Consider the following 21,687-nt stretch of genomic DNA (forward strand, 5'->3'; position numbering starts at 1 on the left):
GAGGAGACCATGCAGACCAGGATTGGGAGGTGAGGCGACCATGCATACCAGGATAGGGGGGGTGAGGGGACCATGCATACCAGGATTTTGGGGGGGTGAGAGGACCATGCATACCAGGATAGGGGCGTGAGGGGACCATGCATACCAGGATAGGGGGGGTGAGGTGGCCATGCACACCAGGAAAGGGGGGGTGAGGGGGCCATGCATACCAGGAAAGGGGGGTGAGGGGGCCATGCACACCAGGATAGGGGGGTGAGGGGACCATGCATACCAGGATAGGGGCGTGAGGGGACCATGCATACCAGGATAGGGGCGTGAGGGGACCATGCATACCAGGATAGGGGCGTGAGGGGACCATGCATACCAGGATAGGGGCGTGAGGGGACCATGCATACCAGGATAGGGGCGTGAGGGGACCATGCATACCAGGATTGAGGGGACCATGCATACCAGGATTGAGGGGACCATGCATACCAGGATGAAGAATGGGGTGCCATGCATACCAGGATTGGGGGGGGATACCTTGCGTACCAGGATAGGAGGAGGCAGCACATACCAGGATTGGGAGACCATACACCAATTAAAATGCTCGCCACCCGGGCGTAGAACGGGTTCATAGCTAGTATATGTTAGTGTTTGGCACGCCGGTGAAGTTTACATTATGTAATAATTTCTGTGGTGACTGCTGCCGCTTATTGTGTAGGAGGTCAGTCACCCTGACATGAATGCATGGGACGGGTGCATGTCCGTGTGTGACATGAGTCACGTATGTGATGACTTGTCCATGCAGGGCTGTGACCGGAGCAGTGACACGTGACACACTCGGCAAGTCCCAGCTCCTGTCACATGACCACACTGAACGCCATCCCTCATGTTTGTCCCTCTCGGCGGTCCGTCGTCTTCCTTAGCAGCGGAGAGAAGGAAGCGGATCAGGAAGTGGCGCTGCTTGGGCATGAGCTGAGGACCCCGGAGCACGGCTAGCGAGCAGGGGCAGGTTTGGCTCTCCATTTGCCTCCGTATTGGTCGGAGCCATTGCTGTAGAGTGAGACGTTGTCTGTACGGCCCCGTGTGTATGGGGAGCTGGACGTAGGGCCCTAAAGTCCTCTGTCAGCGCCAGACCGAAGTAGCTGATTGTCGGTGGCTCCATGCGCCTGCATTGGGGCACGGGAGTCCTGCCTCACCATGTTCTTCCATAGCCTGGACGTGGTCAGGCACTGGTCATGTCCCATCCTCCCCCCTTATCTCCATGTGACTGCCCTGAGGGCTGTGGAGGAGATGGAGGCAGCCTGAGCTGGCCAGGACCTCCTATGAGGATGTGAATGTGGACCATGACGCTCCTGTGACCCTTCTGAATACTCGTTTCTCCAGGATAAGAGAGTGATCTCTCCAGCTTTGTGTCATGGGAGAAAATAGCCCAGAGCTGGCCCTTATGTCTGAGGAGGAGGAGGAGGAGGGCATGTGCCCAGATGACAAGATGAGGAAGTGGTTCCTGGATAAAGGCGGGCGAGAGGTGCCCACAGTCTATGATACCACCACCGTCCTCATAGAGCAGGACCGGCAGCCATCAGAGGAAGATGATGACGAGGAGGAGGAGGATGAGAGTAACGTTAGCGCTAATCTCCCATTCCTCGATGCTGCTAATGAGGAAGGCCTATTGCTTATGCCCGAACAGGATGCCCTGTCCCAAGGCTACGTTCAGCACATCATTTCACCGGACCAGATTCACCTCACCATTAACCCTGGCTCAACTCCTATGCCCAGGAACATCGAGGGGGCCACACTGACCCTTCACTCCGAGTGCCCGGAAACCAAGCAGAAGGAGGTAATGCAGGCACACAAACTCCCTAATATCTGGATATGTTAATCGGCAATTTTTTAAGGGTTTGTTCACTTCAAAGGAACTTTGAAATGCAAATATATCCAACTTTCTGCAACTTCTAGGTGCCAGGTTCTGTCATTCCACGGCCAGTTAGTGCTTTGTGCTGAAGACCTCTTCTGATGTTGGCGTGTTACCAGTGCTGTCTATGAAGGGTGCTGGCAGACTGGTCATTTTAGTTGCTAAGCCAGCTGCCATCTCTCACAGCCAGTGCATACACTGAGAAGGGGACTGGCTTTGCTATGGAAATGAGCCAGTCTACAAGCCCCTTTTATACACACACTACTGATGGGTATTGGTAAGCTGCATGTATGTTAAGCACATCTAAGCATTTTTTCAACTGGTCAGCTGCTTAATAAAATGCACCGTGAATCCATTAGGCCGAATACTGATTGCAGGAGAGTCGCTCATTGCAGGGGGCCTTTAGCATGCCCCTAGTAATAGTACAGTGCCCTTTCTGGACATTTTCTAGATGCCCTTCTTTAAAATTCCCCCGTCTATATTTGGTTGTTGGTAAGCATTTACCGTATTTTCCGCTTTGTAAGACGCACTTTTTTTCCCCCAAACTTAGGGGGAAAATTGGGGTGCGTGTTACAAAGAGGATATACATTACCGGGTGTAGGCCGCAGGGGTGTCCGGCTGTCTGTCGGCGCTGTGGGTGTCACCGGGTGCCCAGCGGTGTCTCCGGTTCCAATCCCGGGGGCTCTAGCGACATTTTGCGACAGGCCAGAGCCCCGGGGCGCCCCCTCGGTTCCCTCTGTTTTGGCTCCGGCAATATGGCGGCCGCCGCCGGGGGCAGCGCATGCACTGATGGTGATCTCGGGACAGATCTCGCTGAAATCTCATCTCTTGAGATCTCAGTCCCGAGATCACAATCAGCGCATGCGCTGCCCCCGGCGGCGGCCGCCATATTGCCGGAGCCAAAACAGAGGGAGCCCCGGGGCTCTGGCCTGTCGCAAAATGTCGCCAGAGCTCCGGGATTGGAACTGGAGACACGGCTGGGCACCCGGAGACACCCACAGTGCCAACGGACACCCGGTAAATGTGGGCGGAGCCCCGGGCAGCAGCACGAGCCCCTCCCCCTGGCAGCAGCACGAGCCCCCCCCTGGCAGCGCGCTGCACATCGGAGCACCCCCTCATCCTTTCCTGCGGCCTGCAGTATCACCCCACTCCTGCCTCCTCCAGCAGCGACCCTGGGACCCCACTTCACCGCAGCCACCACCCCCCCGGTAAGCAATAAGACACCTGGATTATAAGAGGCACCACCATTTTATTAAAAAAGTTTTTTCCTATTTTTCTCCTCAAAATTTGTGGTGCGTCTTATAATCCGGAGCGTCTTATAAAGCGAAAAAAAACGGTACTTTATTACTAAAAGGTACACAGCATTCATCTTTACTGCAGTTTTACCTTTATCATTAGACTTTCCTCTTCTTATAGTTAGTGTATTTGATTTAGTGTTTCTTTATCTATTTTTTTTTTTTTTAACATATATCATGCCTTCTAGTTTACATAGGTTTTCTCAAAACCACAGGGTATCCTTTACCCAGTGGTTGCATCCCCAGCAATCTAAAGACTGAAACTCCAGAGCCCCTTTTTAAATGGAGCAGAGGGGTACATTCTTGGCATTTGCTCCAATCATTGTTATTGAGACTGCAGGAAATAACGGAGCGCTGTGTTCCACTCTCCCTGGCATTCCCATACACAGTGAGTGGCCTAGAGGCTGAGAATGACCACTTATGCTTTATGAGAAAATTGTGTCCATTATGCTAATCACATGCTCATCAAACTGTGATCAGATTCTCTCAGATGAGAAGATGGAGAAAAACATTTCTTGGAATCAGACGTCATCCAAGTGCAGTCTGATGTTTACAAACTCCTTGCAGATGTTGGCCTTAGTGGGATTGGAACCCAGGACCACAGCGCTGCAAGGCTGCAGTGGTAACCAGTGAGCCACCACTGAGCATGTCCGCTGTATCCAAAGAACTGCCGTCTATTGAACGCATGTGCTCACTGAACCGTGCGGATTCACCGTGTCCAATACATTGTACGGGTGAAATTTCTGGCTTCTCCGCAAGATAAATAGACATGCTGCGATCTGGAAAGACTCGCCACATGTCCGTCTCTGTGGGTGAGCCGCAGGCGCCTCAGCACGCATAGTGGAGATGGGATTTCTTGAAATCCCATCCAGTATGCTGTAAAATCTGGACGCTGCAGGTTGGATGCTGCACAAGTACACAGAATCCAACCCGCAGCGATTACCGACCGTGTGCACATACCCTCAGAGATAGCTGTCCTAATGGGGCAGTTGATTCACAGCTATAGCAATAGTTGTATCCAGTAGTTACCAGGAATAGTTTTCCAACGATCTTCCCCGAGGTGCTGAGCTCTTGTTGGCTGCTTGGCTTTCACTCTGTCGTCCAACTCATCCCAAACCATCTCTGTTATTTGGAATAAATCGCCAGCAAGCTAAGCACCTACGCACTATCACACCTACTCCTAAATGCTACACAGTAAGCACCACTCATGTAGAAACCATCCGCTCACCTTTCTGCGACTCATAAAGACTTGCTGGTGGTTGTTACCGAAATCTAAAGATGTTGACTCCTCAGACCAAGTACCAATTTCCACTGGTCTAATGTCCACTTGGTGTTTGTTGGTTTGTGATCCTCTAGTGGCCCTCTACATCAATACTGCTATAAGGGTGTATATGAAATGTGTTTGTGGCTATATACACCTGTGTAGGCAGATTTTATTACATCATAAATACAGTTGATAGAGATGTCTGTCTACATACTTGCACATTGTTAGCACACTGGACCATACCATGAAGCAGAGTAGCCAGTACACATAGCGTATATATAATAGTACCTGTCGGCTCCCACCAACAAAGGGTATATCTTTAATTTATGGTTTGTATAATACACCAGATCTTATGCCTGATTTGTAGGAAATGAGAAGAGGAAGCAGAATCTTGCAGAATACACACAAATAGCTGTTAAGGAAGTCACAAGGATTCTGGAGGATTTCTTATTGCTGACTTGTAACTTTCCATCTAGAGGGAGAGTGATTGAATATTACTTTTATTATTATTAGTACAATTGATTTAAAGCTGTTTAAAGGAAATCTGTCAGCAGGATTGCACTCTACAAGCTATTTGTATGTGCTTGATGGTGTTTCACAGACAAGGCCAGCAATACCTGTACATGGCCAGTCCACTCCTCCATTACTGAGAAATCAATGTTTGAATCAATATGTAAAGGAGGCTGAAGCACTTTTTGCCCATGCTTCGAAGCTCTTCCAGTTCAACTTCCCAGTGCCATATCTTGCTTGTCTGACAGCTCCTGTGTTGTTTGAGCGGAGAATAGACCGAGCAGTGACTGAGCCTTGGGAACAGCTTCTATGGGCCTAAAGTCTCTCAACTCATTTGCATATTGATTCAAACATTGCTTTTTGAGTAACGGACGACTGGCCCGGCCGTGTAAAGGCACTGCTGAACCTGGCTTTGCAAGAACTACATGCACATACATAATAGGAGTTTGGGGGCTGGGGGATTCTTCTGACAGATTCTCTATAAGTGCCAAGCTGCTACCCACTATATTGCACCTCATTATATTATATGCAGTCATAAGCAAAACTAAATACACCCTTTTTTTATTAAAAAAAAAAAAAAATCTGGTCCTTAGAAGTTAGACGGTATTAGGTAATTACATCCTCAAGTGTCATTTTTTAAATAATAAAAACTATCTGGCTGGTTATAGAAAATAGAGGGGAACCCACGCCGTTTTTTCCCCATTTATTTGTTTATTTACAGTGCAGCCGTCGGGTGAGGAATACTCCCATCAGCCGCTCCTGCTCTCACGGTTATTAGCGGCAGCAGGTGTAGGCCGATGGGAGTAGTAGTCCAATCAGCTGCTGGTGAGAATGGTGAAAGCCTTCTTCAGCACTCGGCGCTCGGGCGTGGAAACGTTTACTTAAGCGCTTCTTCCCTGGTGCCTGTCCGTGTGGTACTGATGTGGCACATGGTTTCCACACGTGCCGCAAGTGTTATACCCGCGGACACACGAACACACAGACACTGATATCTCCGGTACCGGAAATATCAGGACGTGTGAAACCGGCCTAACAGCTGTGAAGTAAACTATTTGAGTGTGACATTTATCAGTCTCACATCGCCCTGGAGTAATTTTAGACCACTCTTCTTTACAACATGGCTTAACCTATCGCCAATCTGGTGCTGCCTTTTCTTATTCATTAAGAGTGGGTAACCCCAGACTGATGATTTTACAAATAAAAGTTATAGTCCAAAATGCACAGAAGGCAGCGTAATGCCCTGTAAAAGGGCTTACCTGTCAAGCAAAAGTCAGGCCCAAACTTTTCAACTCTTGTGTGTTCGCTTAGGCTACTTTCACACATCAGTTTTTTGCCTTCAGGCAGGATTCGGCTATTTTTAGAAAAAATGGATCCGGCATAAATTTTGGAGAACTGAAGAAACGGATCCGTTTTTCTGCCGGATCCGTCTAGCAGGTTATATCTGTTTCCTGGGGGCTGGCCAATTGGATCTGAGCATTCGCAGACTTTAAAAAAACGGATCCGGTGGCTGGATCCGTCTTTTTCTGGATCCGGCGCCCATAGACTTTCATTGTGGCAAAAAGCCGGAAGCGTTGGATCCGGCGCTTCCGGCTTTTTCGCCGGAGACAAAAAACGTTACAGTAGCCGTTTTTTTCCAGACGCCGGAATGAGACAAGTAGCTGGATCAGGCAAAAAACGGATGAAACGCAATGCCATCCGGCGCTAATGCAAGTCAATGGGGGAAAAACTGGATCCGGCATTGCATTTCGCCGGATCCGGTTTTACAAAAAAAGCCGGATCGCGCCTGACGGCGAAAAACTGATGTGTGAAAGAGGCCTTAAGCATTTAGCGATAAACCCGTGCTGCCACCCTGTTTATTAAGCATTGACTGAGGCTGTGATCACAAGTGTTTTTGCTGCATTTTGTATGCAAATTAAAAGCTACATTTTATAGTACTAACAAAAGCTATGAGATTTCAGAAATCACATGCACACATTGATTTTTTTTTTCTGAATTAATTGGAAAGCTGCTTCATTTTTGAAACCGGCAACATGTCCCTTTCAGCATTTTTGCACCCATAGAGAGCAATACGCAGTGTGATAAAACACTCCGGGATCGCCTTTGCTGGGGTCAAAGGTCACATGCGTTCAGCATGAAACTCAGGCGCAGAGCTGGGATTCGGGTATAACTGACACTGGGTCAGGTTTATTAACGGTGAAAGCAATGCATAAAGAAATAAAACATAAAACAAATCCTCGCCTGTCCGGCACTAACTAAACAAGGTACAACCTAACTACCAACTGGCGGGCTTCTCCCGTCCAGCCAAACCACAGTTGCAGTGGGCACTGCTTTCACTCACATGTGTCTCTCACACAGGCTCTCTGTGTTCCCAGGCTGAGACACTCACACAACCACCTGGCATCCTTTTATATCCGCCTCCCATTATTCATTAGTAACCAGGTGCGATACTGACCAGACTAGGCCACATAGGAAAGGTATCTGGGCGAGATATACCTGCCCTCATCCACTATTCCCACATGATTCTCACAGCAGCAAAAAATGCAGGGATCAGGTTCTGCTGTGTTTTTAGTGCAGAAAACTCAGGAACAACAGGCACTAAACTGTCAGCATGCACAAGAGACATAATATGTACGTGAAAAAGGTAGCAAAATTGCTTTTTTAAGAAGCTTCTTTACTGCCAAAAAAAGCAAGTTTTGCCCTCAGTAAAAAAGCACAATGCAGTGTGAACATAGCCTTAGGGTACCGTTACACCTAGCAATGCACCAGCGATATGACGCGGTCAGGATCGCTGGTGCATCGCTAAGTGGTCGCTAGTGAGCTGCCACACAGGCAGATCTCACCAGCGACATTGCAGGGGTCGGGGATCGCTACTTACCTGTCAGACGCGGCGATCCTGCGTCCTCCCGCCCGGCTCCACGCCTCGCTCGTCGGCGACACAGGAAGCCCAGCAGGAAGCGCCCGACGAGGAATGGTCCAGGAGCTTCTCGCGCGATCAGCGATAATCAGCGGGGGAGCCGGTCGGAGGTAAGTATCACATGTAGCGATATCGCTAGTAATATCGCTGCAACGTCACAAAATCGGTGACTTTACAGCGATATTGCTAGCGATATCACAGTGTGTAGCGGGGGCTTTAGAGCGGTTATCGTCACTGCTTAGACTAAACCATTCATCAGTGCTAGGTTAGTGCAGAGAGTGATATCTCATGCTTTCACTGTGAGCATGGCCATGGAGGCACGTGGGATCCATTGTGCAAGCTGGAATCCCACAACCAGGAAGTTTTAAAATAAATAGGGCACCACAGATTGATGAGGTACTCCTCACGTTCAGTATAGGTGTGTGGGCATTTGTTAGTGCACAGCTCTATTGAGGTCCGGCTACAGCATTTCAGTTGGAGTGAGGTTTGGACTTTAGGCCTTTGCAACACCTTGATTCTTTTATTTCTCAGCCATTATTATATAGATTTGCTCATGTGCTTGGGATCATTGTCCTGTTGTGTGACCCAGGTTTTACCAAGCTTTAGATTTTGGATAGATGGTGTCACATTTGGCTCCTGAGTACTTTGATATATAGAGGCATCATGGTCGACTCAACAACTGCAAAATGCTCTAGTCCTGTTTCTGCAAAAATTAGCCTAAATCGTTATCCCTCCTTCATCATGCTTGACAGATGGAATGAGGCGTTTGTGCTGATTGTTCTCTCTGGTTTTTGTCAAACTTTACACTGGACATTCCAGCCAAACATCTCCATTTTTAATTTTGTCTAACCAAAGAATGATGGACTCTAAACTGTTTGGAAATGGCCTTATAAACCCTTCTCACATTGATGGGCAGCAAACTTGCTTCTTTCTCTGTAAGACATTGCTGAAGTCTTTGCTCGTTGGCATCGTGTTAACACACACCTAATTGCTCCAGACCAGCAAACTTCCAAAACTTCTGCTTTTATGCAGGTGGTCCACACTTGCTGATGAACCGTAAAAAAAAAAAAGGGGACTTCTCAAAGAGCTTTTGTCTTCTCTAATTCCGGAAGCGATCTAAATCTGTACCCCTTTCATGAAGTATAGTAAATGATTGGCTAATGTATATAGCTGCTTCTTGTTTTGCAGGTGAAGCGCTATCAGTGCACGTTTGAAGGCTGCCTTCGTACATACAGCACAGCGGGCAATCTGCGCACCCATCAGAAAACGCACCGAGGGGAATACACTTTTGTATGCAACCAGGAGGGCTGTGGGAAGGCGTTTCTTACCTCGTACAGCCTCAAGATCCATGTCCGTGTGCACACTAAAGAAAAGCCTTTTGAATGTGATGTGCAAGGCTGTGAAAAAGCCTTTAATACCCTATACAGGTGAGAAAGGCATGTGGTGTCCAAGGAAATCTAATTAAAGTAAATCCTAATTCTTTCAAAAAGTTTTCCCGATTAAAGCTGGGCCTTAAAGAGACATCCGCTCAAAATAAGCCTTTCCTGTATCATAGAGGATAACATTGGCTGTTTGGGAACAGAAACTTTTCTTAGCGCTCTTTCATTTTAGGAATCGGTGATGGGCGAAGAATCAACCACATATGATTCAGGCTTGAATCTTTAAATCAGCTGTAAATGAGCAACATTACATTTCCTCATGGGGTTTGTATAAAGTAAAACTTCAATTTTGACCCCATCTCTCTCGTCCCCCACCACCACCACCCCAAACAAGACCTATTACTTCCATGAGTAAAGCTGACTCTGTGATTACTGCAGATCTAAATGTTGTTCAGGAGACAGTCTGTTATCCTTGCTATGTGCAAGGATTATCTTCTAAATGTACGATAATTTGTGTGCCCAGCCTATATATCTGCTTGTTGTTTATTTTCTCAGTTTAATGACTGTGATGATTTTTAATGACTGTGTTATGTAGGTAATGAATGTAGAGGAACAAAGCGAAGGAGAACAACACAACAAATTTCTCTTTTCATCTCTGGTTAATAGATGGAGTCATTTATTATGGATAATTATAGCTGTTGCTGTCTTTCGTTTGTCCTTGTCTACATGTTGCTTTTTTTGTTTTCCCTGTATAGATTAATTACTTACAATCTTCTACATTGTTTCGTCTGACACCTACCTAAACATGGTGACCTTTCCTCTGTTCCAGCGCGGCATTCTTCTGTTTTAACCAACTAACAAGTATAATGTGAACAGGGGTTACCTATAACCGACTAACTGAAAAAATACCCTATTAAAATATAAGTTTTATTAAGTACAAAAGTAACAATATAAAATTGCACAGATGTCCCCTATTATAAAGCCTAGTAAAAAACGGGCTATTGTATTGCTGGAAAGAGATAAGGTATAGCAGTCAAACCAAATCTAACCAGCTGAATCTGCCAATCCAATCATGTGGTCAGAAAAACCTGAACCATAACAGTTAAAAACTGCACAATACTATTATAGCCCAAAAACCTCAAAAAACGGAAAAAAAGGGGAAATGGACATAAAGAAGATGTATAAAAATTGATAATACGTGCTACCATCTGATAAAAATCTCACTCAGCCGATGTGAAGAAAAGAGTGACCTGGCCCTATACAAAATGACTATCTGAACACCTACCTAGGTGCGGAGGTTGGCACCCTAAGAAATACGAGAATGGCGCCCCCGCTCGTGCGATGGCTATCCCTAATCTCCTATATCTTCTATAAGACGACAGATTAGAAACAGAGGGCCAGATGGCCTGTATCCATTTGCTTAGAATATCTTTATGAATGCAGTAAAGTAGATTTATACAATCATATATGGATGTGAGGAAAGGTAGAAAGTCCAGACAGTCTGAATAGATGCATAACACTCACACCCAGTAGAACCAGTAAAACTTCTGTTTTAGGAATATACAGTGTCATGTAATACTGTAGTTTGGGCACCCTATTTCAAAATTACTTTTATTATGAACAGGTAAGCAAGTTAAAGATGAAATGATTTCTAAAAGGGCTAAAATTAAAGATGACTTATATTTCCTTTTGTATTTTAAGCATGTATACTGTATTTTGGGGACTATAAGATGCACCTAGGTTCTAAAGGAGGAACAAAAATTGAAGCAAAAAATGTGGTTATGACACACTGTTATGGGGTGGGAGGGATGTGCTGCGGACACTGATAAAGGGCTAATGTCCCCCAATTCTGTCCAAATATCCCCTATCCTGATATGATAAAAATATATATATATACACTCACTGGCCACTTTATTAGGTACACCATGCTAGTAAGGGGTTGGACCCCCTTTTGCCTTCAGAACTGCCTCAATTCTTCGTGGCAGAGATTCAACAAGGTGCTGGAAGCATTCCTCAGAGATTTTGGACCATATTGACATGATGGCATCACACAGTTGGCGCAGATTTGTCGGCTGCACATCCCTGATGCGAATCTCCCGTTCCACCACATCCCAAAGATGCTCTATTGGATTGAGATCTGGTGACTGAGGAGGCCATTTGAGTACAGTAAACTCATTGTCATGTTCAAGAAACCAATCTGAGATGATTCGAGCTTTATGACATGGCGCATTATCCTGCTGAAAGTAGCCATCAGATGTTGGGTACATTGTGGTCATAAAGGGATGGACATGGTCAGCAACAATACTCAGGTAGGCTGTGGCGTTGCAACGATGCTCAATTGGTACCAAGGGGCCCAAAGAGTGCCCAGAAAAAATTCCCCACACCATGACACCACCACCACCAGCCTGAACCGTTGATACAAGGCAGGATGGATCCATGCTTTCATGTTGTTTACGCCAAATTCTGACCCTACCATCCGAATGTCGCAGCAGAAATCGAGACTCATCAGACCAGGCAACGTTTTTCCAATCTTCTACTGTCCAATTTCGATGAGCTTGTGCAAATTGTAGCCTCAGTTTCCTGTTCTTAGCTGAGAGGAGTGGTACCCAGTGTGGTCTTCTGCTGCTGTAGCCCATCTGCCTCAAAGTTCGACGCACTGTGCGTTCAGAGATGCTCTTCTGCCTACCTTGGTTGTAACGGGTGGCAATTTGAGTCACTGTTGCCTTTCTATCAGCTCGAACCAGTCTGCCCATTCTCCTCTGACCTCTGGCATCAACATGGCATTTCCGGCCACAGAACTGCCGCTCACTGGATTTTTTTTCTTTTTCGGACCATTCTCTGTAAACCCTAGAGATGGTTGTGCGTGAAAATCCCAGTAGATCAGCAGTTTCTGAAATTCTCAGACCAGCCCTTCTGGCACCAACAATCATGCCACGTTCAAAGGCACTCAAATCACCTTTCTTCCCCATACTGATGCTCGGTTTGAACTGCAGGAGATTGTCTTGACCATGTCTACATGCCTAAATGCACTGAGTTGCCGCCATGTGATTGGCTGATTAGAAATTAAGTCTTAACACACAGTTGGACAGGTGTACCTAATAAAGTGGCCAGTGAGTGTGTGTATATATATATATATATATATATATATATATATATATATATATATATATATATATATATATACATACATAGAGATATATATATATATCTATCATATCATATAATATATTTTTTCTTTTTTCATAAAATACAAAGAAAATGTGTCATGTCCAACTTTAGGTCTTTTAGAGATTATTTCATCTTTATGTTCACAATAACAGTAATTTTGATCAGGGCTGCCCGAACTTTTACATGCCACTGTACGTCGGCTTTGGGGCTTTGTCAGAATGCTGCATGTACAGTATGTTCTCCCTGTATTTGTGTGGATTTCCTCCCACGCCCCAAAGACCTACGCATAGGGAATGTAGACTGTGCGCCCCAATGATGACCGTGATGATGATGTCTGTACAGCACTGTAGACATTCATGGCTCTACATCACCATGGTATATAAATAAACATGACAGCCACACACAACCTGGAAAATACCAATGCAAACTCTTTTTTTTTTTTTTTTTTTTAATTATTTCGGAAGAAAATTGCAAGCAGACAGGAAATGGCCTTTCCTATTACGGTATGATAATTGAGTAAACCAGGCTTTTTTATTGCTCTATATTCTCTGAGGAATTATATATGAAACTAAATGCCATAAATAAAATGTCAGAAAACAATTTTCATGTAATGATTTGCGCTCTGTAGGTTAAGAGCTCATAAAAGACTCCACACGGGTGAAACTTTTAACTGTGTGACAGAAGGCTGCAGCAAGTATTTCACTACCCACAGCGACTTACGGAAGCACATTCGCACGCACACTAGAGAGAAACCATTCCGGTAAGTGTGTGTCCGCACTTCCCATATTCCGTCCAAGACATTCTTATGCCAGTTTCAGATGAATGACATCTCAGATAATCTCCATTCTCATTACAAGTGCTGAAATTTATGTTTTACCATGAAAAATATTCAGGATTGAGAGTCCTCAGTAGTTGATACCTTTTAATGGCTAACTGAAAAGATGGTAATACATTGCAAGCTTTCGAGACTACTCAGGTCTCTTCATCAGGCTAGACTAATACAAAATCTGAAGTCACATATTTATGCACAATACAGCCTAGAAAAAATGCAATAGATAAGACAAGTGACGTGACGTTCACTTGTCTTATCTATTGCATTTTTTCTAGGCTGTATCGTGCATAAATATGTGACTTCAGATTTTGTATTAGTCTAGCCTGATGAAGAGACCTGAGTAGTCTCGAAAGCTTGCAATGTATTACCATCTTTTCAGTTAGCCATTAAAAGGTATCAACTACTGAGGACTCTCAATCCTGAATATTTTTCTATCCACTGGCTAACACGGTACAAAGATATACATCTTTCCTGTTTTACCATGGTGACTGTCATTTGTGATATCACGTGGTGTTTGCTGCATTGAGCCAAAATCTGTGCATTCTCCTGAATCCTGATACTGTTTACACAGAAAGGTTAAACTTATATGTTTAACATTGTTTATTTTGTACAGGGTATGGGTTATTCCCATAAAAAGCAAGATATGGATAGGGTATACCTTGCTGATCACTGGGGGTCTGACCACTTGGTCTCTCAGTGATGCTGAGATCGGAGCTTTGGAACAAAGAGAGTGGGGCTCAGCATCCCTATCCTTATTGTAGCAGAGATCCGTTCATTGTCCATGGGACTGCTTGAAATAACCGAGCACTGCACTCAGCAGACACATTGACAGTGAATGGAGCAGAGGTTGACCACGCGTACCTTTGCTCCGTTAATGACTCGGCTGCTGAGCCTTGTTTTTGGTGTTCTAAAGCCCCTCTTTTGGGATCGCTGGGTTCCCCCAGCCATTGGACACCCAGCGATCAATGAGTCATTGGTTAGGGGTGGATAAATGGATAAATACTTATTTGTGTGAGTACATCTTGTAAAAATAGAAATAAAAATGTTTGTCATAGAATAGGTCTTTACATACATTATCTGTTACACAAGATGTCCTGGTAATACATGGACATGACCATTGTACCTTCACAATACATGGGAGGAGGACAGCTGTTAATCACAGCCTCACTTCCACCTTAATTGCTGAGTTCCGAAAAAATCTTCCATCGCCGTTATTTACTGGACCAAATCCAGTGCATATCTATAGGGATCATAGTTATGTCCAAGACAAAAAAAACTTTTATTTTGGGCACAAAAGCAAAAAAAAAAAAACTCATTAAGGACCCTTTTATAGATAAAAAAAAAAAAAAAAAAAGTGATCAAAATATGCTTTATTTATGTTTTATATTGATTTCAAGTTTCTTATTTTTACATATTATACGTAAAGCTAAACTCAATATTGCCCTTATTTCCTGTCACCAGAGTGCAAAGCTTTATGGTAGGATAGATGTACCAAATGTGGTACAGTTTAAACCATCTGAGAGATTTTTAGCAGTTTCCATTTAGAGGATATTGAATGTAGGATATGTACATATTTTAATGTAGCCTTATTTAATGATGCAGATGTGACCATGATGGATGTGGCAAGGCATTTGCTGCTAGCCACCACCTGAAGACGCACTTCCGGAAACACACAGGTGAGTGGTACAGTGCTGTGCCAGGGTCTGTACAAAGTTATGGATATTTGTTCTATAGGGTCAGGTTTTGATGATCCTCTATTGTATTTTTTTTTTCAGGGGAAAGACCGTTTTTTTGCACCAGTGATGGATGTGAGAAAACTTTCAGCACACAGTACAGCTTAAAAAGTCACATGAAGGGTCACGATCTTACTGGTGTGGATGATCAGTTCCCTCACAATGCGGAGGTACTGACTGATGCTGTATGCGCCCCGTGTAGGCTTGTGGGTATACAATTGATGAGATGAGAACACAGTATCTGCCTGATGCAGCATTTTACCGATGGCTTTTTCCCAGTCATGCAGCTACAAGCATATGTATATCAGAGACAAGTTCCACACCATTTCGACCAGCCACTCTGATCTGCTCTTATATGTTTAAAAAGGCGCTTTCTGCCCTAACCCTTTCAAGCTATGCATCCTGTTTTGGCATTTTATACATTGGTAGTACATTCCCCCCCTCCAATAGGAGTATATAAAATGTTGAAATAAGGCCATAGTATAATTGCTTTTGGGCCATACTAATGATTCTGCTTTTCTCTTTCAGGACCCCAATCATTGGCTCTGCCTCAGTGATTTAAGCACTTTATCCACTGATTCGGAACTGCGGGAAAATACAGATGGAGTAAGTACCGTATATACTCGCGTATAAGCCGACTTAACCCCCCCCCCAATTTTGCCACAAAAAAACTGGGAAAACTTATTGACTCATGTATAAGCCGAGGATTAATGGTGGTCCAAGAAGATGCTCCATAGATAAAAAAAAAAAAAAGCCCCATATGCTGCTGCACAAGGGTTAATGCTGGCCCAAGGAGATGCTCCATAAATACCCCCCGTAATATGCTGCTGCACAAGGGTTAATGCTGCCCCATAAGATGCTTCATAAATACCCCCCATAATATGCTGCTGCACAAGGGTTAATGCTGCCCCATAGAATCATAGAATCGTAGAGTTGGAAGGGACCTCCTGGGCCATCTGGTCCAACCCCCTGCTCAAAGCAGGATTCGCTAAAGTACCGGTGTCCTGAGCCCCCGGCACTGGCGATTTTTACCGGTCCTCGTTCGCTAAAGTACCGGTGTCCTGAGCCCCCGGCACTGGCGATTTTTACCGGTCCTCGTTCCATCGCCGTCCACCGCTGTGTCTCCCGGGTCTCTGCAGTGACATAAAGCAGAGGGCGCGCGATGACTTAGTCAGTGCGTGCCCTCTGCTTTACGTCACTGCAGAGACCCGGGAGAGACAGCGGTGGACGGCGATGGAACGGGGACAGGTGAATATTGCTCTGTCCTCGTCCTACTCACCCCCTCCTGGCGCACGGTCTTCTCTGCAGCCCCTGCTTCTCCCTCGGTCGTCTTCTTGCGTTCAGCGGTCACGTGGTACCGTTCATTAAACTCATGAATATGCGCATATTCATGTGTTTAATGAGTGATACCACGTGACCGCTGAACGCAGGAAGAAGACGACCGAGGGAGAAGCAGGGGTGCAGAGACGTGCCAGGAGGGGTGAGTATGGTCTCTGACACCCCAGATCCCCCTCCCCCTCCCCGGTATATGACTCGCGTATAAGCCGAGAGGGGGGATTTTCAGCCCAAAAAAATGGGCTGAAAATCTCGGCTTATATGCGAGTATATACGGTAATTTGGGAAAGTGAATTTAAAAGTGTTTTCTGAGTAAAGATATTGGTATCCTATTTTCTGAACATTGTTGCTCTCTAGGTCAAAGGTGTGACTTGGAAAAACCGCTGTGCTTTGTGTTCTCCTGTTGGCTTTGCTTAGCTGTCCCTGCAGGCCACATGAATATATTGATTCGACCTGTAGACAAGGTGACACAGTACTTCATAATGGCTTACTTCTAGTGCTTAGTGTAAATCACAGACCTCGGTCAGTAAATCGATGTAATCCCAGCTAAACGAGAGATAAGCCACTTAATCCTATACTAAACAGTGTTAAAAACCATACAGAACTCAAAGCTGACACACAGGGATACAGACCTATGTGTTTTGAGCTATATTGTGAATACTTACATTTTACTTTTGAAACACGTAGGTCGCTATGCTGTGTCAGCTTTGTGTTCTGTATGGTTTTTTAACACTGTTAGTATCCTGTTCGGCTGGAATTACAAGCACTGCTGGGATGCAAAGTCCTTGCCTAGGGATTCAGAACCCATCCATCTGGTAAACTACATTGTTTCACATTGTGTCACCCTTCTATAAATGTAGGCATTGATGTTACAGCTTATTGCTTGGATACAATAAGAAACACTGTGACAACACTTTAAAAGGAATATGTCCGTTGATCGACCCTCCTAAGCTTATCTATATGGGCATGTAGGTCATAAATAAAATATCTCAATATTGGTGATCGGATGTCTTATCTAGAAATCCGCATTTTTTTTTCTTAATATGTGAACAAGCAGTTAGGACCTATGGATCAAACACTGATCTTCCTGAGAATCTGCCTCCAGAGCTTATTTTAAATGAAACTGTAATTTTCCAGTGTGTGGTATATAAATCAGTTTTTCCAATTACAGCAATGTAAAGTGGGAAGCTTATAATGATCATGCCCCCACATAATAATCTGTTATATTTTTCTGTCAACACGCCCATAGTAGAGCCTCTGCTGACAAAGCCAATGGAAGAACCACTAGGGTGGCACAACTTATATGCCACTGACAGTGATTGACAGAGACATTTAGCAATTTAAAGCACAGCTATTGGAGTCAAATGCAGGCTATATAACAAAGTCCTGAGCCCACTCTCCTACCTTGACCCACTCCAGAATGTATATAGATCTTGAAGTGTGAAGGGGTTTCACGTGTTCCCCTCACAAAAAGACAATTTAAGAAAATAAGAAAAGTATCTTGTAATTTGATGGTCAAGCCAGCTAAAAGAGGAAAATTTGGGCTTTATTTTCTGCAAGTAAAGCCAGCCAGCTCTGGCAAAAATTAAGAGACCACTGCACAGTTTTATAAAAATCATCTCTACATGTCTGACAGCCATTCCATTCCAGTGTCAGTTGAATTCCAACCAGAGTACACCTCATTCTACTTAATGTGCTTCTGATTAAGTGATCACCTGAACCAAATCTTATTTAACGAAGGAAAGTACAGTTGTGGCCAAAAGTATTGACACCCCTGCAATTTTGTCAGATAATACTCAGTTTCTTAATGAAAATGATTGCGCAAACAAATTCTTTGGTATTATCTTCATTTAATTTGTCTTAAATGAAAAAACACAAAAGAGAATGAAGAAAAACATTGATCATTTCACACACAACTCCAAAAATGGGCCAGACAAAAGTATTGGCACCCTCAGCCTAATACTTGGTTGCACAACCTTTAGCCAAAATAACTGCGACCAACCGCTTCTGGTAACCATCAATGAGTTTCTTACCATGCTCTGCTGGAATTTTAGACCATTCTTCTTTGGCAAACTGCTTCAGGTCCCTGATATTTGAAGGGTGCCTTCTCCAAACTGCCATTTTTAGATCTCTTCTCAGGTGTTCTATGGGATTCAGGTCTGGACTCTTTGCTGGCCACCTTAGAAGTCTCCAGTGCTTTCTCTCAAACCATTTTCTAGTGCTTTTTGAAGTGTGTTTTGGGTCATTGTTCTGCTGGAAGACCCATGACCTCTGAGGGAGACCCAGCTTTCTCACACTGGGCCCTACATTATGCTGCAAAATTTGTTGGTAGTCTTCAGACTTCATAATGCCATGCACACGGTCAAGCAGTCCAGTGCAAGAGGCAGCAAAGCAATCCCAAAACATCACGGAACCTCCGCCATGTTTGACTGTAGGGACCGTGTTCTTTTCTTTGAATGCCTCTTTTTTTTTCTCCTGTAAACTCTATGTTGATGCCTTTGCCCAAAAAGCTCTACTTTTGTCTCATCTGACCAGAGAACATTCTTCCAAAACGTTTTAGGCATTTTCAGGTAAGTTTTGGCAAACTCCAGCCTGGCTTTTTTATGTCTCGGGTAGTGTTGAGCGATACCGTTCGATACCCAAAAATATCGTATCGGATGGTATCGCCCGATCCAAAAAAAATATCGGGTATCGCCGATTCCGATACCGAAAGTCCCATTCAAGTCAATGGGACTTCCGGTATCGGAATTTAAAAAAGCCCTTTATTTCCTTGTTGGCTAATTCTACGTAATTGAAAACAAATAAGAGTCATGTAGAATGTATGGTGGGAGGTGGAGGAGACATTAAAGGCATAGTGGTTTATTCAAATCACATGGCATAGCATTAATTCCAATTTTTTTTTCAAGACGTTCGGAGTTAAAAAGATATTGACTATGTTAACCTTTTTTATATTTAGTCAGATATGTATGTTTCACAACTTCCATGCTCTTCACCTTCTTTTGTACTTCTCCCACACTTTCTCCTTCATGATCTGCAGCAGTAGCATTTTTTTCATCAACTTTTTCTTCACCTTATTCATCTTCTTCCCTTTCTTCCCATTAATTTTTTTTTTTCCATTCTTCATATTCTTCTTATTCAGCTATTATTAATTTTCATATGCTATTTCTTCATCTTCTTCCTATTCTTCTTTTTCTTAATTTTCTTATGGTGACAGGCATTCCTGTAGTACTTATCTATAAAAGTTATAAGATTACACCTTACGTTCTGTCTGTCACAAAAGATTTACAGCAGGATTTGTCCGCGTTCAGTTTGGCCTGCAGCAGCAGGCATTTTCCAGGGGCACCACGAGGAGGAACGGACTCACCCCCATTTACTGCTTCGTCTTCTTCTGCTTATAATTTTGGTTTTTTCTATGTTGATTTTTAGTTTTATGCTTAATGTTCTTTTGCTTACTGTTCTTCTGCTTTTGCTTATTCTGCTTCTTGTTCTTCTGTCTTTTGTTCTGTATCTTGGTGGTTGTCTTCATGTTCTTTGTCCTCTTGGTCTTATTATTTAGGGTCATATTTCTGGTCTTCTTTGATGTGGTCTTCAGGGTCGTCGTCATCAGGGTCGTCGTCATGGAGATCAATAAGGATTACCAAAGACAATTTCAAAAAGCTTGATCTTGGAAATGTAGCAGAAGGTACAAGAAGGCTGAGAAACTGGCGAGAACCAGCTGACAGTACTGGAACCCCTAGTGGCAGCAGAAGGAACAAGAGCCAATGGCACTACTGAGGAACAGCTGACGGTGCTGGACCCCGGTTGCTATGCAGGAGGTACCTGTGCTAGAAACCACTACCAAGGACCAGCTGACGGTGCTGGACCTCGGATACCGAGATGGAGGCACCTAGGCCAAAGGCTCTGGCGAGAACCAGCTGACAGTGCTGGCACCCGGATGGGTAGCAGAAGGAACAAGAGCCAATGGCACTACCGAGGACCAACTGACGGGGCTGGACCACGGTTACTAAGCAGAAGGTACCTGTGCTAAAAAGCACTACCAAGGACAAGCTGACGGTGCTGGACCTCGGATACTGAGATGGAGGCACCTAGGCCAAAGGCTCTGGCGAGAACCAGCTGACAGTGCTGGAACCCGGGTGGGCAGCAGAAGGTACCCATCCAAAGCAAAGTAGCCAGGCCGCAAGCCGGCCGCAGTTACCGAAACCCACAGTCCTACAGGGGGTCCATGTTCCATTGGCACTACGGATCCAGCCTTCAGTGCCAGTTCCCGCAGCCCACATAGGAGTCACCTAAACTGCAGGCACCGTAGAGTCGGCTAACCCGGCCGCAAGACGACAGGACAACGGATTGGTGGCATAGTGACCTTGACACTACCCGGAAACAGCTGGTGTGCTGGAACCAGGCTGGGCAACAGGGAGTACCCGTGCCAAAGACACTGCCGAGAACCAGCTGACGGTGCTGGAACCCAGATGAGTAGCAAAAGCTACAAGAGCCAATGGCACTACCGAGGAACAGCTGACGTTGCTGGACCACGGTTACTAGGCAGGAGGTACCTGTGCTAGAAAGCACTACCAAGGACCAGCTGACGGTGCTGGACCTTCGGATACCGAGATGGAGGCACCTAGGCCAAAGGCTCTGGCGAGAACCAGCTGACAGTGCTGGAACCGGGTGGGTAGCAGAAGGTACCCATCCAAAGCAAAGCAGCCAGGCCGCAAGCCGGCCGCAGTTACCGAAACCCACAGTCCTACAGGGGGTCCATGTCCCATTGGCACTACGGATCAAGCCTTCAGTGCCAGTTCCCGCAGCCCACATAGGAGTCACCTAAACTGCAGACACAGTAGAGTCGGCTAACCTGGCCGCAAGACGACAGGACAACGGATTGGTGGCATAGTGACCTTGACACTACCCGGAAACAGCAGGCGTGCTGGAACCAGGCTGGGCAACAGGGAGTACCCGTGCCAAAGACACAGCCGAGCACCAACTGGCGTTGTTGGAACCCAGGGACAATCATGGTGAAGGCCGAGGCCTACTTGGTGGTAGTTTTAGATTGTTTGTAGACTACAACAGACTGTCAACGTGCTCCAATTAGGCATCTGTCTCCACTCTGTTTCCAGGATTTCACGTGACCACCAACACTGCCAGTTTATGCGTACAGCAGCCGTCTGCCCAATTCACACGTGTTCCTGTGTTACTGGCATTCTGTAATGTCAGCAGATCCCCTGATGTGTGTCTGCCTCTGTCTCCTGCTCTGTCCACATTCCCTCCGCTTGCAGTGGGAAGTTGGACAGCGCAGGAGACAGTGCCGGACACACATTGGGGGATCTGCTCACGTAACAGAACACCAGGAACACTGGAACAAGTGT

The 21,687-nt window shown here is 45.2% G+C and overlaps 1 protein-coding gene across 2 annotated transcripts in view; it reads left to right on the top strand.

Moving 5' to 3' along the window:
- The first annotated feature begins 818 nt into the window (after window positions 1–818).
- The window catches only part of MTF1 (metal regulatory transcription factor 1), a 54,253-nt gene continuing 33,384 nt past the window's right edge, over window positions 819–21,687 (top strand). Inside the window, exons 1-6 of one of the 2 annotated variants that reach the window (XM_073572075.1) lie at window positions 819–1,822; window positions 9,069–9,307; window positions 13,056–13,187; window positions 14,862–14,935; window positions 15,035–15,162; window positions 15,521–15,598. In XM_073572075.1, the coding sequence (XP_073428176.1) occupies window positions 1,400–1,822; window positions 9,069–9,307; window positions 13,056–13,187; window positions 14,862–14,935; window positions 15,035–15,162; window positions 15,521–15,598 (1,074 nt within the window). In that variant the 5' untranslated portion in view covers window positions 819–1,399. The remainder of the gene's footprint in view (window positions 1,823–9,068; window positions 9,308–13,055; window positions 13,188–14,861; window positions 14,936–15,034; window positions 15,163–15,520; window positions 15,599–21,687) is intronic. The other variant, XM_073572065.1, reaches the window with a different exon arrangement.

Source organism: Dendrobates tinctorius, unplaced genomic scaffold (assembly GCF_039654945.1).
Source record: "Dendrobates tinctorius isolate UK_male_01 unplaced genomic scaffold, ASM3965494v1 ptg000007l, whole genome shotgun sequence".
Taxonomy (NCBI): Eukaryota; Metazoa; Chordata; class Amphibia; order Anura; family Dendrobatidae; genus Dendrobates; species Dendrobates tinctorius.